We start from the raw sequence: 14,544 nt of genomic DNA, 5'->3' as shown, positions 1-14,544 counted from the left end.
TGATAATTGTTCCTTAGTGTATGTGCTTCTCTACTAGGGAGCATCCTCAGGTCAGGAATGTGTGTGCATGTAGGACAGCTCCACCTTAAAGAATCTTCTGCTCAAGAGCAAAGGTATATTAGCTCCCAAGGCCAAAGCAAAGCCATATTAGAGAGAAGGCAGGAGAAGGTGGGAGAGGGAAGGCCAGGCCCAGGTCTCGGCCATCAGGAGCTTCAAAGCAGAGCTGAGGACCAGACAAGTCCCGGGGTCAGGTTCTTCCTTTTCCCCTTTGTCACTCTGTGCAAGGCAGCTTGTGATATCGTTGGCCTGGCCTGAACCCCTTCTCACAGGAACTTGGGATGCAGGCTAATAAAGCTCTCATGTCCAGCGGTCCAAAACTGGAAACCCTCACACAGTAGAGAAAGAGTTACTTTGGCCAGATGGTACAAAACAAAGTCAGCATCCAGGCTCTGGGCTTGGCTGGGGGCAGGTCTGACCATTGGGCCAGAGTCAGAAAGCTTGTGTGTCCTCTGCACCAAACAGTTACAGCTCACATGCCTAAGGTAAGAATGGATTGAGGGCCTGCAGAGGGCCCTGCCATCGACTGATCCTCAACCAGGGGCATTGTAGTGGGTTGAGAGGCTGCGCCACTGCAGGAACCTCATCCCGGGCCTGGCACGCTCCACACCATTCTGGCTGACTGACCTCCAACTCTGACCAAGCTCTGGAATCGAGACCACTAACTGCTCCAGCTGCTCAACCAGGAACCTCCCTGGTCCTCCATCTCCCACCCACTCTTCCCTGCCACGCCAAGGTGGGTGAGAGGCTCCTAGTTCACTCAGGCTAAGCCCTACTGCCGCCCAGTCCCCAGACCTCCCACAAAACTGACATCACAACTTTGCTCAGACAGAATCAGACTTTATGAAACATGAATATTCACAAACAAACTGTGGGAGAAACACACCTTCCCAGCAATACAAAATCTCTGTATAAAGTGCATTTGGCCCGCCATCGTCTCCTCCCCATACGGGCCCTTGGATCAGGGTTTGGGGTAGTGCTCTGCAGGAGCCCCCAGGGACAGCTGGGCCAGGAGAGGAGAGACACAAGGCCATCACAGAGCTCCAGGCCACTGGGTACTCCTCTCATTTCCAGTCCACTGGGAAAGGGCCAGCACGCCAGGGATGGTAGGGAAGCAGGGGAGGCGGGCCTGCCAATGTGCACCTTAGGGAAGAGACCCATCACCAAAAAGGCAGGCAAAGGGAATCATCCTGCCATCAGAGGTGCTGTCGGACAAACACCGACTCTGGCCCTAAGCCCTCTGGCTGTCCCAGTTTCTCAGTTCAGCCATTCCAGGCTTGCTCTCCCCTCCTTCCGGCGGCAGCCCCCGATGCTCTTTCCTCCTGGCTGGGGCTAAGACAGCAGTGAAACCCCCAACCCAACACTGCAGAAAAAGCTGTTTCCCCCATGCGATTACGGGACATTTCTCGTGAGGTGACACAGATACAATGGCTGGACTCTAAAGGCAGTTCTCCAGCTGAGGAAGCCTGAGGACATCTCAGGGAGAAGCCTGTCAGTGTGCCGGACAGATTGGGAGACAGGGGCCTGACCTAGGGTTCGGGTCCCAGGACAGAGGAGAGTGGAGGGCGGGGCTGGGGCAAGGTCACAGGGGCAGCAGAGAGGAGAAGGCCCAGGGGCCAGCTTAATGCGACACGTGAGGACAAAAATCCCACGAGGGATCGTCTCTCAGCCACACACACACCTGCACAAACTCCTGTGTGTGCACACGCTGTGGCTCAAGTGCAGCCATGGGTGGGAGGAAGATGTGCTCCAGCCAGCCACACAGTCCTCCTTTCCGTGGGGTCCTCCTCAGCACAGACCTCCAGCAGTGGGAGGGTTGAGGTGGGAGCACCGGCCGCCCCTGGATTGCAAGCCCTGGGCTTCTCTGGGTCAAATGCCCCACCTGCTGCTTCCAGAAGGGTTGGCCTGCCGGGCGGGACCTCAGCAGGGGCCCTTCCCAACTGTCCCTGGCCATGCACCTGCCTGGGCCCTTGATGTCCAGCTACCGGGAGGGCTGACGCAGCAGCTCGGTGCTGACCAGCCCCAGGCAGATGACAATGGCTTCCTTGGCTGGCATCAGCCGACCTCAAGGGCAGGACTGAGGTGTTGTGGAGTGTGGCCAGGGGAGCCTCCACCACCAGGAACCTGGCCTCCTCCTGCTGGAGGCTCTGGGTCTCCAGTCCGCTCTGATGGTGAAGGAGCGGTGAGAGCAGGGGTTAACTCCTAGCCTCAGGTTTTCAGCCCCAAAGAGTGAGAGGCTCTCTTTGCTACTCTCTGTCAGACTGCACACCCAGCACTCAGGACAGGTCCCTGATGCACTTATGTATGAGGCAGAAAGGCTGCAGATCTGTGCACAGCTCAGCTCCAGCTCCCCCAGGAAGAGTTTGGGGGAATTTTAAAAGAAGCAGCCAGGCCAGGTGACTGTCTGGACAGCACCTGTCCCCTCCAGCCTGCCCAGCCCCCAGGGTCATAAAGCAGGAACTCAGAAGGCCTCTAGCTGCCTTGAGAATCCCACACTCTGCACAAGAGCCAGAGATGCTTCCCCCTGCTCCTCAGTCTGACGTGGGGGTGGGGGGAAGGGTTGGAGGGGAGCAGGTGTCAGAATCCCACCTAAGGTCCGACCACCCTCTAGGCAGATGAGGCAGTGGGCCCCCAGGAACAGGTCTGGGGTGACCACCACCACCGTGACCTCCAGTCCGGGATCCGGAGGCTGAGGTGAAGCTGCTACCCATCCTCCTCCAGCCCAGACAGCGTTCAGAGACACACGAGTGTACACAGACGCATGCACACGCACACAGGCGGTCCTCCACCCTCCGCACGCGCACACACACGCACACGCTCGCTCCGCCTCTGCAGGTGATCGGCGGCTCTGCAGGCTGCACTCCGCTGCCTCGGTGGCGGCTCGGGCACCCAGACTTTGTCACGGAGGCTTGGCACCGCAGCTGCAAGAGAGACAAGGGCAAGAAGGAGCGTTCGGGAGGCTCTCCGTCGCCCGGGACGCGGCTCCTCTGGCTGCTTTTCTGGGGAGCCGGGGAGAGCCCGGAGCGAAGCGCATGGGCCGCGGCACCTGGGGACAAGGTGGTTGCTGGGATGCCAGCGGGTGCCTGGACTCTGCCGTGTCCCCCTGAGGTGCTGACATGGACCAGCTCTCCCCAGCAGACTCTCTGGGCCTCCTCCGCCCCAGGCCCGAGGACAGCGGAGAAGGGGTCACACCTGAGGCCTTGGGTGACACTTATTCAGATACGACAAGGGCAGTTTCTGAATCAAGGCACAAGGGCTGCTGCCAGAGATGGAAAATCAGGAAAAAAAAAATGGCTGGAAGAAAAGCCAGGCAGGACCAGTAATTTTGAAGATGAAGGCAATGACTGAGTTTGGAATCAGTGGGTGAGCGATCTTCCACACAGAGATAAAAGAAAGCTGGCAGTGTGCTAGAAGACTGGGGGGCGGGGGAGAGGAGGCACAAGGATGAGTCATTTTAAAGATTTATAACATCCTGGATCTAGGGCAGAGTGAAGAAATGGCCTCATGCCGGATAACAGGACAGGGCAAGCCCATCACAATGCTGGGTTGCCTGTTTCAAGAGGTCCAGGGTGTCTGAGACTGTGGAGACACGCGGGCCTCCATTAAAAGACTACAGCTCTTAAACGATGGTCAGATGGATAACAAGACGGCCTACTGAGCCTACTACGGGTCAGGCACTATATGCGTGTGTCAGGGCACACAACTCGTGTGCCCCCAGATTCGTATACTGAAGCCCTCATCACCTCAGAATGGGACTGTTTTTGGAAAGAGGGTCTTTCAAGAGGTGATTAAGTTAAAACTAGGTGCTTATCGTAGGCCCCCGTCCCAAATGACTGGTGTCCTTCTATGAAAAGTTAGGGCACAGACATACACAGAGGTCAGAGCCTGGGAAGACAAGGCAGACAGCAGCGATCTGCAGGCCAAGCGGAGAGGCCTTAGGAGGGACCAACCCTGCCATCACCTTGACCTCAGACTTCCCGCCCCCGCAGCTGTGAGAGAATTAGAGTCACCCAGTCTGTGGCACCTGTGCGAACCCAAGCGAACTGATGCAGCGTGCGACCTCATTAACTCTGAAGGTACAGCCTCCATTTTTACAGATGAGAAAACTGAAGCCAGAGAGGCTACATAAGCTGCCCAAGACGACAGCATCCAGGAGTGACAGAGCCGAGAAAGGAAACCTACGTCTGTCTGCTTCCGCACTAAGTAATCTCTACATTACACGATCTCCCACTTAAGACTTTCAGAGGATGTAACAAGAAATGCAACACGGGGGCATGAAGATTAACATTCAAACAATATCAGTGGAAGTTCAGATGTTAACGGAAAAGGGAAAAACGCTCTCGAGAGCCGAAGACACTGGAGGCAGGGGCTCAAGCTCAGCCTCCGATCATGCAGCCCTTTCCAGACAAATGTTAATCCGGAGATTTTAACCGGGTGATGATAACTTCTCTAGAAGCTGGAAGAAATCAGAACAAATGTACGCGTGGATACCTGTATGGGCCAATACTGCGTACCTCTTTAAAATAGTTCAACAATTTTCTCTTTAAGCTTGTACTACAGTGACCTAGCCATATTTTTTCACTACAAATAAATACATTTGCTACTAAAGCGTATATATGTTTATTGAAACATGCTAATTGACTCTTCTGAAACTGATAACTTCAGGACTAGAAAGTAAACAGGGGCTCCTACCTGCTACCTCCATTTCTGGTGTTTTCTCCACCTTCAGGGACAAGGGAAGACAAAGGGTGCTTGAGGAATCCTTAGAACACGAGCTCTTACTCCGGGGTTCCTGATCCTGAAGGGGTCCAAGGACAGGCCTTAAGGGGCAGTCCACAGAGACCCTGATGTTCTGTGTACATTGTGCTGTATGTGGGAATAGGTGTGATTTTCCGGGGAGAGGTTCCATCCTTCATCAGACTCTTCAAAGCATGGGTAACCCAAAGAGGTGTCAGGAGCCAATGCCTTGGGAGATGAGGAGATGAGGTGCAGTTGGGCAGGGATAATACTAAAAATTCATTCAGACCTACACTCACCTGGACATGGTTTAGCCATGGGGCAGACTCATGAAAGGAGGTGGCAATGACCTGGCTTCAGATGAGCCCCAGCGACCCACGACCCTCTGTGATGGCTTTAAAAGCCCACACAGAAAACCAAGGTTTGGAAAAACCAGCTTATCCTTGTCTACAAAGCTAGTCAAAGGTCTGGTCAACTACTTACTCAAGCTGCTCGATCAGCAGGTAATTAGATGGCCCCTGTGCTCTTATTCTCAAGCTGGGGCGTAAGTCTGCAGAAAAAGGTGCCTGGGGAAACCAAAAGAGGCCAAACAGGAAAATGACAGCATCACTAAAAGACAGAGAGGCTCAGCTAGGGGAAAAAATCAACTCAAAAAACAGGCACTAAAGACAACGTCAGTCTCACAATTGTTCACCTCTTTCAACCCATCAGAAGTGGCTGGGACACAGACTAAGTTAATGACCTCTTCCCTCAGCGTGCCAATGTCAGTTAGGACAGCCCCTGTGTCCCTGGGCCCTCACACCCCCTCTCCTCCACTGGATGCTAATCTGCAAATCTGCCCCACCCCGGCTCCCAGCCCGGGAGGGGCGTGTGTGGACACTGTGCACACCTGAGCCTTGTCAGCAGAGACCACTACAGCTCAGGGTCTGGAAGAAACGTGGCTTGGAGCCTGGACCAGGTCTCAGTGGCCCCCCCTCCCCACCACAGGGGGTGAGGTGCAGTGCCCGAGCTTGAGCGGGGCAGAAGCTGGCTCCCAGCCCCCACACTAGGAGCGGGGAAGGGCAGAGGTGCGGCTGGGCCTGGACGGGGTTTACAGCTGGGCTCTCGGCTCAACCTCATTCTTCACTTTAGCTGCACGCCTGCCCTTCCTGCTGCACCACAGCAGAGGGGAGGGGTGTCCGTCAGTCAGCAGCTGCTGAGTGAGTGCCACGGAAGGCGCAGGGGACGTCAAGGCCCAGCAAACCCTTGTTTGAGGGACGGAGTCAGAGAGGCGAGAAAAGCCAGTGTGAAGGCTCCCAGGACGGGTTTCTGACCACACAGTCTCCGCTCCCACCGGGCAGCATTCTACAGACTGCCCAGCGCCCCTCACACACGGTTTCACGTAAGGATGGATATACACAGGACAAATGTCAGAAAGCCAACGAAGAGATTCCAGAAGCCAGGTTCTCCTCAGTGAAAAGTAACATTGTGAGTCGCTCAGCTGTGTCTGACTCTTCGTGTCCCCGTGGACTGTAGCCCGCCAGGCTCCTCTACCCGTGGGATTCTCCAGGCAGGAACACTGGAGTGGGGAGCCGTGCCCTCCTCAGGGGAGCCCCACAGCTAACTGAGCCTGTGTGAACTTCAGGCGGAGGAGGGGGAGAGGTCCTTGGCTATGAACCTTCCGTGTTCAGTGGGTTTCTCTCAGCAGATCAGTATGTACCAGCAGAAGGGCCAATGGATCATGTGCACCGCTGAAATAACTGGACCCATACAAAAAACCTGCACACAATTGGAAGCTGATGGAATCCTGAGTGGTCAGCAGCTTTGGGGATTACGGAGAAGCAGCTGAAATGAAAGCCATGTGGGGCTGGCGGCTCATTTCTCAGCTCTGTGAACATGGTGCGGTGGCCAAACGCGGGACACACACTGATGTGGGTTTGAGGCGAGCGAGGGGCCGACTGACGCCAGGACACGTTTCCCACACGGTCAGCTTAAATCCCTGCCTGGCCCAAGCCTGAAGCATCAGAAACAACAGAAGAACAAACCGGAGAGGCTGGAGCTAAACGCGGCCCGCAGGGTCTGTGATGGAGCCTGCCGGCTGGTAAAATGTGCTTATTCACACCTGGCAGCTAAAGCATCTTGGAAGTTATGACTCCTGCCCCGAGTCACTCAGCTAAACTGACAGGAGAAGGCAGTTAAGTCTCTCGACTCAGGCCCCGGGGCCACTGCTCTGTGGTCCATCCAGCCCCGGGTGCTGGCTCTGACCGGGTAACAGTGACAAGGTCAAAGACACCCTGAGCAGCACACGCAAGGCGGTGACGTGATTTCGTCTGTGTGGCGCATTTTACTCAGAGGCTTTGCACACATGGCTTCTCCTTCTCTTTCCCCAGCGCGTGCGCTTGACAGGCAGGGCAGGGGACGAGACGCTGTTATCACTGATTCACTGGTGATGATGCTCAGCCTCTGCAGGCCCCGGTGCGACCACCAGCACACAGCGGAGCACAAGCGTCACGGGGAAATTCTTTCCTTTCAGGGTTTCCAGAACACGAGTGTCTGTCCTGTCCTCTGACCTCCGGGCCCCACTTCCAGTCGACTGGCCACGATTAAGGGCTGACCCTTGGGAATCAGCCCTCCCGACCCCGAGAGGCTGATGGGCACCTCCTGGACTACAAGGCGAGCAGAGGCGCTGGCCTCTGCATCCTGCAGTGTCCTCTTGGAATCGCCGCCATGGCCTCTTGACTGGCTCTCTCCCCACACTGTTTCCTCTCGCGTCCCAGCCCAATGCCTGGTTAATCTTCTAAAAATGCCAGTTTGATCATCCACTCTGTTTCAAAATGCACCTTCATTCCCAGAGAGTACACACCAAGGACTCTGTCTGCCTGACATTTAAGGCCCTCCATGACTGGACCCAACTGTAATCATATGTCCTTGTAAAGAAACAGTAATAACAATATCCATAATAATAATAATAGCTATCATTTTATTTAGGAAGTTCTAAGGCTAAGTGGGGCTTCCCAGCTGGCACTCGTGGTAAAGAACCTGCCTGCCAGTGCAGGGGACGTAAGACACGGAGGTTCGATGCCTGAGTGGGGAAGACCCCCTGGAGCAGGAAATGGCAACCCACTCCAATATTCTTGTCTGGAGAATTCCAAGGACACAGGAGTCTGGTGGGCTACAGTCCATAAGGTTGCAAAGAGTCAGACACGACTGAAGCGACTTAGCACGCAAGGCTAAGTACCCTGTGTATTACACAGACAGTGTTAGTTACTGACCAGCACCCACACTCTGTAGCTAAGAGAACCTGGATTTTGTCCGGCAGCTTGTGGACGTGGCTCAGACAATAGATCAGGAATGGTCTAAGTCAGTGATTCTGAGTGCGGTCCCAGAACAGCAGCATCATCAACTGCGGGGAATGTGTTAGGAATGTAAATTCTCAGGCCCCAGCCCAGGCTTGTTGGGGGTGGAGCCCAGCCATCTGAGGCTTAACAAATCCTCCAGGGGCTTCTGTTGCTCACTCAGGTTGAAGATCAATGGTCTAAACAATCCGGATCCTATTTCCCAGCTTGGGGGTGGCTTTATGACTCAGTTCTGGCTCATATGTCAATGTGAAAAACTGGGGAAGAAGAGGTGTCCTGGTAAAGATTTTCTTGAAGAAAAGGAAGAGAGGCACCCCCGGATGACCTGGCACAGTATAAAACTGCAAAAAACTTCACTGTGCCCCAAACCCAAACTTTACTTTCTTTTACTCAACTTTATTTTTCCTTCATACCACTTAGGGCTTCTTGACACAAGATGTATCTACTTGTTTACTGTCTGTCTCCTCCCACAAAGATGCACCCAAGGGCAGGGAGGACTCTTGTCAGTCATGTTCACAACCATATCCAGTGCCTACAACAGTGTCTGGCAAAGTGTGATCACTTGATATATGTTTATTGCATGAATGAGTGCAGCTGTCTCCGTGATTCCTTCTCTTTTTTGCTTTGAGCAAGGAATTGATGGCTGAAGCTGTGGCAGCCACCTTAAGGCCAAGAAACAAGAGCATCTCAGAAAAATTCACTCTGACAGTGTTGAGCCATCAAACCCAAACCAGCAACACTGTGCTCTGGGCCTTTTGTTCCTTAAGAAAACTAAATCCCTCTTCTGTTTTCACCACAGTAGTAATGTTTTTCATCCTAGCAGCCCCATACGTTACTAACACATATATTTAATCATTTAATCTTTGTAACAAGAACCTAATTTTTGGTGAGGAAACCAAGTCTCAGAGAGCTTAAGTAATCTGCACAAGATCATGTAATCATTAAGCTGTTGTTCTTGTCGGAAACGCCCCCTTTGCTGCCTAAATTCAATTCGTCTTCCAGGTCCTCTAGGGTAAACTGTGCCGTACTGGATCGTTTGAGCCCACCAACATCTGTCTAACGCTAAGCTGGTGGAGCCTGAACCATCTGTCCAGGAATTACAGGTCATTCGTCTTGTTTTTCTAAGCAGACTATTACATCCTTATGGATGAGCATCGTATTATGTTTTATATGTCTTAAGCTCCCTTTCCTCACACATTTGCTGGCAAAGGTTTCAGGCTCAAGTGGATGCCGTTACCTTCATGAGCAACCATAACCCAGACGTTTAACCTCTCTGTTCTTTGATCTTCTCACCTGAAAGTCAGAGTATCAGCCTGGCAAGTTCCAGATATGTAAGGCAGAATGAACTCTGCTCAGTATCACAGACTTAAGAGAGAGCTGAGAGGTAATGTCTAAGGTTGCCAGCACTCCCAGGACGAGATAACACAAATCTGTGCACCTGCGATGTCTGTGACAAAGCGCCCAGTCGGGTAAAGGGCATCAAGCATTTGCGTGTCACTGACACGTCAGTCTAGACACACAGACCGGATGCCCCGTGGCCTCGAAGTGCGAGAGTTTAGCAAAAAAGAGTTGGCTTCATGGGGGAAATTCCCCTCCCATCTAATCTTGCAGACAGGGCACATAAGGAACAGCCCAAGATGATGACCCAAAGTGGAGAGTAATTTATGTCTTCCCCAGAAAGGCATAAAAGGCTCTTATTGCTCTGGGGAGGGAAGAGCGAGGTTCTGGTCTTTGAAGACATTCGGGGGCTTCTAAGGAAGATGAGCGCTGACAGCGAAGTGCAGAGCTGAAGCCACGAGAAAGGAAGCGTGGCTGTAAGCGGCACAGATGGCTGACAGCAGCCTGGGTCTTCCGGTCGGTGGGGGGCTGGGCTGATTGAGCCTCCAAGCACCCCTAAGCCTACATTCTGGAAGTGTGTGATGCCCTCTGCTGGCCAGCCTCAAGCGCACAGCCCGTCGGGGCAACTGGCAGAGGGGCCTGGAGCACCCCTAGCCCTGCCCTGGGACGACTTCCCCCTCAGCTTCACACCCAGGTCTCCGCTTTCTTGTTTTTGGATCTGGCTCACTTTGATAGGTAGGAAGAGTCTTTTTTTTTCCTTTCCCATAGGTATCAAAGAAGGAACAAGGCCTTACCTTTAAATTCTCTTTTTAGTATTAGAAGGTGTAAAAGTCAGAATGGTATAATTTGAGCTGAAATCCTAAAAATGTCATGCAGTCCTCACCAGGCTTTACTCCCGTTTGCCGGGTTTTAAGCTTCACCTGGCAGGGCGGTAGCTTCCCAAACTCACCCCACCCCTTCCCGCCTCACCCCACCTCTCCCCTCCTCACTCCCGCCTCCCTTCCGCCTCACTCCCCAGCCTCACTCACTCTCAGACGCCCCTGCTCGGCAGTTCTGAGGGGAGCAACTCTGCCACCCTGGCCCGTTTGCTGAGCTCTCCACCAGGCGGCTCCTCCGCTGCCTCCAGTTTGCGCTTGGGAGACGCTGGGCCCCCAGGCAGTGGTCTTGGGCCTGTAGGGAAGCAGGTCAGTGTCACACGGACGCGTTTGTTCAGCCCACATGACCCTCAACTGTGCAGAGGTTGCTCTTTAGGGGGCAGGGAGATGGCTCCTCAGACCTGCCCCTCTCCTTTCAGCACTGACCGCCTGGAAAGATCCGAGAAGAGCATGACCAGGCCTGCGGGCCCGAGTGCCAGCTCTGCGGGCCCAAGTCCCAAGGGCTCCAGGCCGGAGACGGATGGGCCTGGCAGCTCTCCTTGCTCGGGGACCGAGGCCTTCCCTCCGCAGCCGGCCTCCCGAAGCAGGGGTGAGCACACTCTCCCCCTGTGGAGCCCACCTGGCCGGGCAAAGCAGAAAAAGCTCTGTAGTTCTCTGCAGTCTGACCTTGCCAGTCTTCAACCCAGAGCTGAAGGGCAGAGGTTAAGAAGGGGGCAAGTCTGCCTACCCGTCTCTCCTGCCACCTCCTGCCTGGACGACTCGTCACCCCCTGTCCAGCCTCCCTGTCCTCGGGGGCTCCTGCCCACACTGTGCTCTCCACACACACACAGCAGGCAGAGTGAGCTCTTTAAAACATAAAGCGGGCCATGCCTCTGCACCACTGACCCCGTCAGCACCTTCTCCCTGCACACATGAGGGAACGCTAACCCTCCCTGCGGATGCAGAGTCTGCACGGCGCTGCTCCAGCGATCCATCTGTGTCTCGCTCCAGCTCGTCACTCAGGACACGCCAGCCCCACGGCCTCCCTCCTCCCGTTCCTGGGACGGGTGGCTCGCGTCCACGTCCGAGTCCTCCTGCTGTCCCCTTTGCCTGGGACACTCCCCCCTGTCCTCGGAAGGCTGGCTCTGTTCACTACGTGGCGCCCTGGTGCTCCACCTAAAGTCACCCCCTCCCCAGCGCTCTCTGAGCAGGTCAGTCAACTTTACTTTCCTGCAAAGCACTTGGTATCTGACATGACCCTGCACGGTTCCTTTACCATCTGTATCCCTGGGGCGGGTACAAGCTCCACCGGGGCGTGAGTGTTCTGGTCTCCATCCTCAGCCCCCGTGACTGAAGCTGGGGTAGCTCTGCAGTGCCCCTGGGACGGGCACAGGCCCCCGGAGGCCAGCTGCACTCACCTGCACTGCTTGAGCGCCCCGCCTGGCTCGAGCTGGGCTCTGCCACTGGGTTGCTGAGGTCTTCCACACAGGAAGGAACAGACGCCAGCAGGCCTGGGAAAGAGGCAGGGGCGTGATTGGAATGCAAACTCAGAGGACTGCACTGGGCCCTGGGGCAGGTGAGGACAAGCCGGGGGGTTCTAGCTTCTGTCTCTCTCCACTGGCTGCAACTAATTCAGCCCAGCCTGAACGGCCGGTGCCCAGGAAGTCAACAGCCTGGAAGGCAGTGCTCGGCAGTGTCCCTCTGCAAACATCTGGGAATCCCCATTCCCACCCCAGGAGCCCGGAGGTGCTGTCCCTGTTCGAGGATGAGGGGATGGTGGTGGGAGGGGTGGCTCCTTACAGAGTCCCCGGTAGCGGGAGAGCTGCTGGTAAACCTGCTTCATCCGCTCGATGTTGAGCCGGCTGGCCTCGGCGTGGTTGACGATGGGCCGGGGGTAGTCCACGCCGATGACGCACTTGGCTGCCTTCTGAATGGACTCTGGGGCGTTCCAGGGCTCGTAGATGTACCGGGAGGGGAACCCTTTCAGTTTGGGCAGGTATCGCCTGAAATGCACCCACCAGATGACCTGTCAGTGCGCTGGGAGCCTCCCTCAAAGGCCAAGTGTATGTCACCGGAGGAGGAGGCTGCAGTGGTCAGAGAGCCTGCTCTGCATCTCACCTGATGTAGTCTCCACTGGGGTCCGTGCGGCGGCCAAAGCCCACGGGACAGTAGCAGTGGAAGAACTGCTGGAAGAAAGCGCTGCAGGACAGCCACATCCAGCTGCCGGCGTTCACGCTGAAATCCGCGTCCAGGAGCAGCTCATCGAACACCTAGATGCAGGCAGGAGAAACCATGAGACTCCGGGGCGACCTGTGACCATGGCTCTCCCCTAGTCACCACATGCTCCCCGGAGAAGGGCGTCAAAGCCTTCTGCTGCGGGCAAGACAAGAAGGATCTGAAGGGAATTTCCTGGACCCAGGGGTCCCAGCCCATCCCCTAGCCCTCAAGCGGGCTGCCCACTGAGACAGCACTCACCCGAACCCCGCTCTCCCAGCTGACCCAGAGGTCCCCGCGCGTGAGGAAGCAGGCCACAGCGTGCCGGGCCAGGTGGTGGATCCAGCCCTCCTGCCTCAGCTGGGTCATGATGGCGTCGATCCAGGGGAAGCCTGTCTTGCCCTCGGCCCACTTGGCGAGGGCCTCGGGGTTGCGATCCCAGGGGATCTGGATGCAGATGGGGTTCCCCTCCATACGGTCGAACCTGGGGTTGTTGGTGGCCGCCGTGTAAAAGAACTCTCGCCACAGGAGTTGCCCAAACAGGGAGAGTGGGGGTGTGCTGTTCCGCTTCACCTGGGGGCGGGGACAGCACACAGGTACAACGTGGGCCCCGCCCCCAGCACCTCGCCACTCAGGTCTCCCCACAGAGGAATCCAGAGCCGCCACCTCCACCCTCAATGCGTGGAGGGGCCATGCCCTAGGAGAAATGGCAGAAGATGCCCACAGAAACCAGCGCCCTGGCTGTGCCCACTGCTGCTCTCAGTGCCAAGAACAGCTCAGGGTCAGCAGGCAGCGGAAGGGACGGTGCTATGGGACTTGGAGCTGGGAACCGAGCGCCTCAGGCTGGTCACAATCCTTGTCCTCAGGGGCCCCTGTGTAACTCTCCTTTCTAAAACGTCAAAGGGAGTTTTCTCAACAGCACACACATAGAAATGCTCAGTCTGGATTCTGGTTAAATACATGATACCCAAAGCCTGGATCTGGGGCCATGAGGGACCTAAGACATCAGACCTCCGAGCGAATGATGTGTGTGTGCTCAGTCACATCCAAACTCTTTTCAACCCATGGACTGTAACCCCAGGTTCCTCTGTCCCTGGGATTCTCCAGGCAAGAATACTGGAGTGGGTGGCCATGCCCTCCTCCAGGGGATCTTCCCAATCCAGGCATCGAACCTGTGTCTCTTGTGTCTCCTGCATTGGCAGGCAGATTCTTTACCACTGTGCCACCTGGGAAGCCCCAAGGGAATGATAATTTTCCTAAAATCACAAGTAATATTATCCACTGAGCTGGCAAAGCTACCCCAGGCCACAAAATCCGGATACTGGCAACAGTAAGGACACATGAAATAACGCAAAAGCAAGGATGATCTGATGAATCTTAAGAGCTGGAGGTATGGCCCTCTCTTTTCGTGGGGGCAGGTACATTACCACAAGGCGCTCTGCCTGTTGCCCCATCTGGCCCTGCATTCGGCCCTCTGGTTACTTCCTCATCACTGATGGGCAAGCGCCATGAGATGGTCTGGACACCGCCCCGTAGCGGGCCACTGCACTCCTCACCTGCCCTGCCTCCCACCCTGAGGGCTCTGTCCTCACCCCCATCTGCTGGCAGCCCTGCCACCCCGGGCTCACACCCTGAGGTTGGCCTGTCCGGCTCCACTTGAGAAGCTGGATTTGGTTTCGAGTGGTGGTTGGGGCTGTGCTTGGTTCTGCTACCTCTGGGATATGGCCTCCTCCTCACTGTCTCTGGACAGTACCCACACTTTAGCCAGAGGGAAGGCCTCCCTGCATGGTTTCTAACCAGCCCAAAAGGCCCTGGTCCTCTTGGCTGCACGCGGGGGCGGGCTGACGGCCCTCACCTTCTTGTACAGGTCCCACAGGCGGTAGTAGAAGAGACGGCAGGAGAGGCAGCCAAAGCGCAAGTAGGGGCTGAGGCCCGTGGGGCTGGCCAGCAGGGAGTTGGCGTTCATCCGGGGCCTCTCATAGTTGGCAACCCAGGCCTGCAGCAGAAAG

At 55.7% G+C, this 14,544-nt stretch overlaps 1 protein-coding gene across 4 annotated transcripts in view; it reads right to left on the bottom strand.

The window, feature by feature from the left end:
- The window catches only part of CRY2 (cryptochrome circadian regulator 2), a 49,409-nt gene that overhangs the window by 14,108 nt on the left and 20,757 nt on the right, over nt 1-14,544 (bottom strand). The window contains exons 6-12 of one of the 4 annotated variants that reach the window (XM_088843279.1): nt 14,391-14,531; nt 12,797-13,108; nt 12,440-12,591; nt 12,122-12,324; nt 11,740-11,832; nt 10,496-10,637; nt 877-8,012 (exon numbers count right to left, since the gene is read on the bottom strand). In XM_088843279.1, coding sequence (XP_088699405.1) covers nt 10,498-10,637; nt 11,740-11,832; nt 12,122-12,324; nt 12,440-12,591; nt 12,797-13,108; nt 14,391-14,531 — 1,041 coding nt within the window. In that variant the 3' untranslated portion in view covers nt 877-8,012; nt 10,496-10,497. Of the gene's footprint in view, nt 1-876; nt 8,013-10,495; nt 10,638-11,739; nt 11,833-12,121; nt 12,325-12,439; nt 12,592-12,796; nt 13,109-14,390; nt 14,532-14,544 lie in introns of those variants that run through there. The other 3 variants (XM_088843280.1, XM_055423923.2, XM_088843281.1) reach the window with 3 other exon arrangements.

The sequence above is a fragment of the Moschus berezovskii genome, chromosome 14 (genome assembly GCF_049115385.1).
Source record: "Moschus berezovskii isolate FMDL1 chromosome 14, NW_MosBer_1.0, whole genome shotgun sequence".
NCBI lineage: Eukaryota > Metazoa > Chordata > Mammalia > Artiodactyla > Moschidae > Moschus > Moschus berezovskii.
This window is presented reverse-complemented; position numbering and strand designations above follow the sequence as displayed.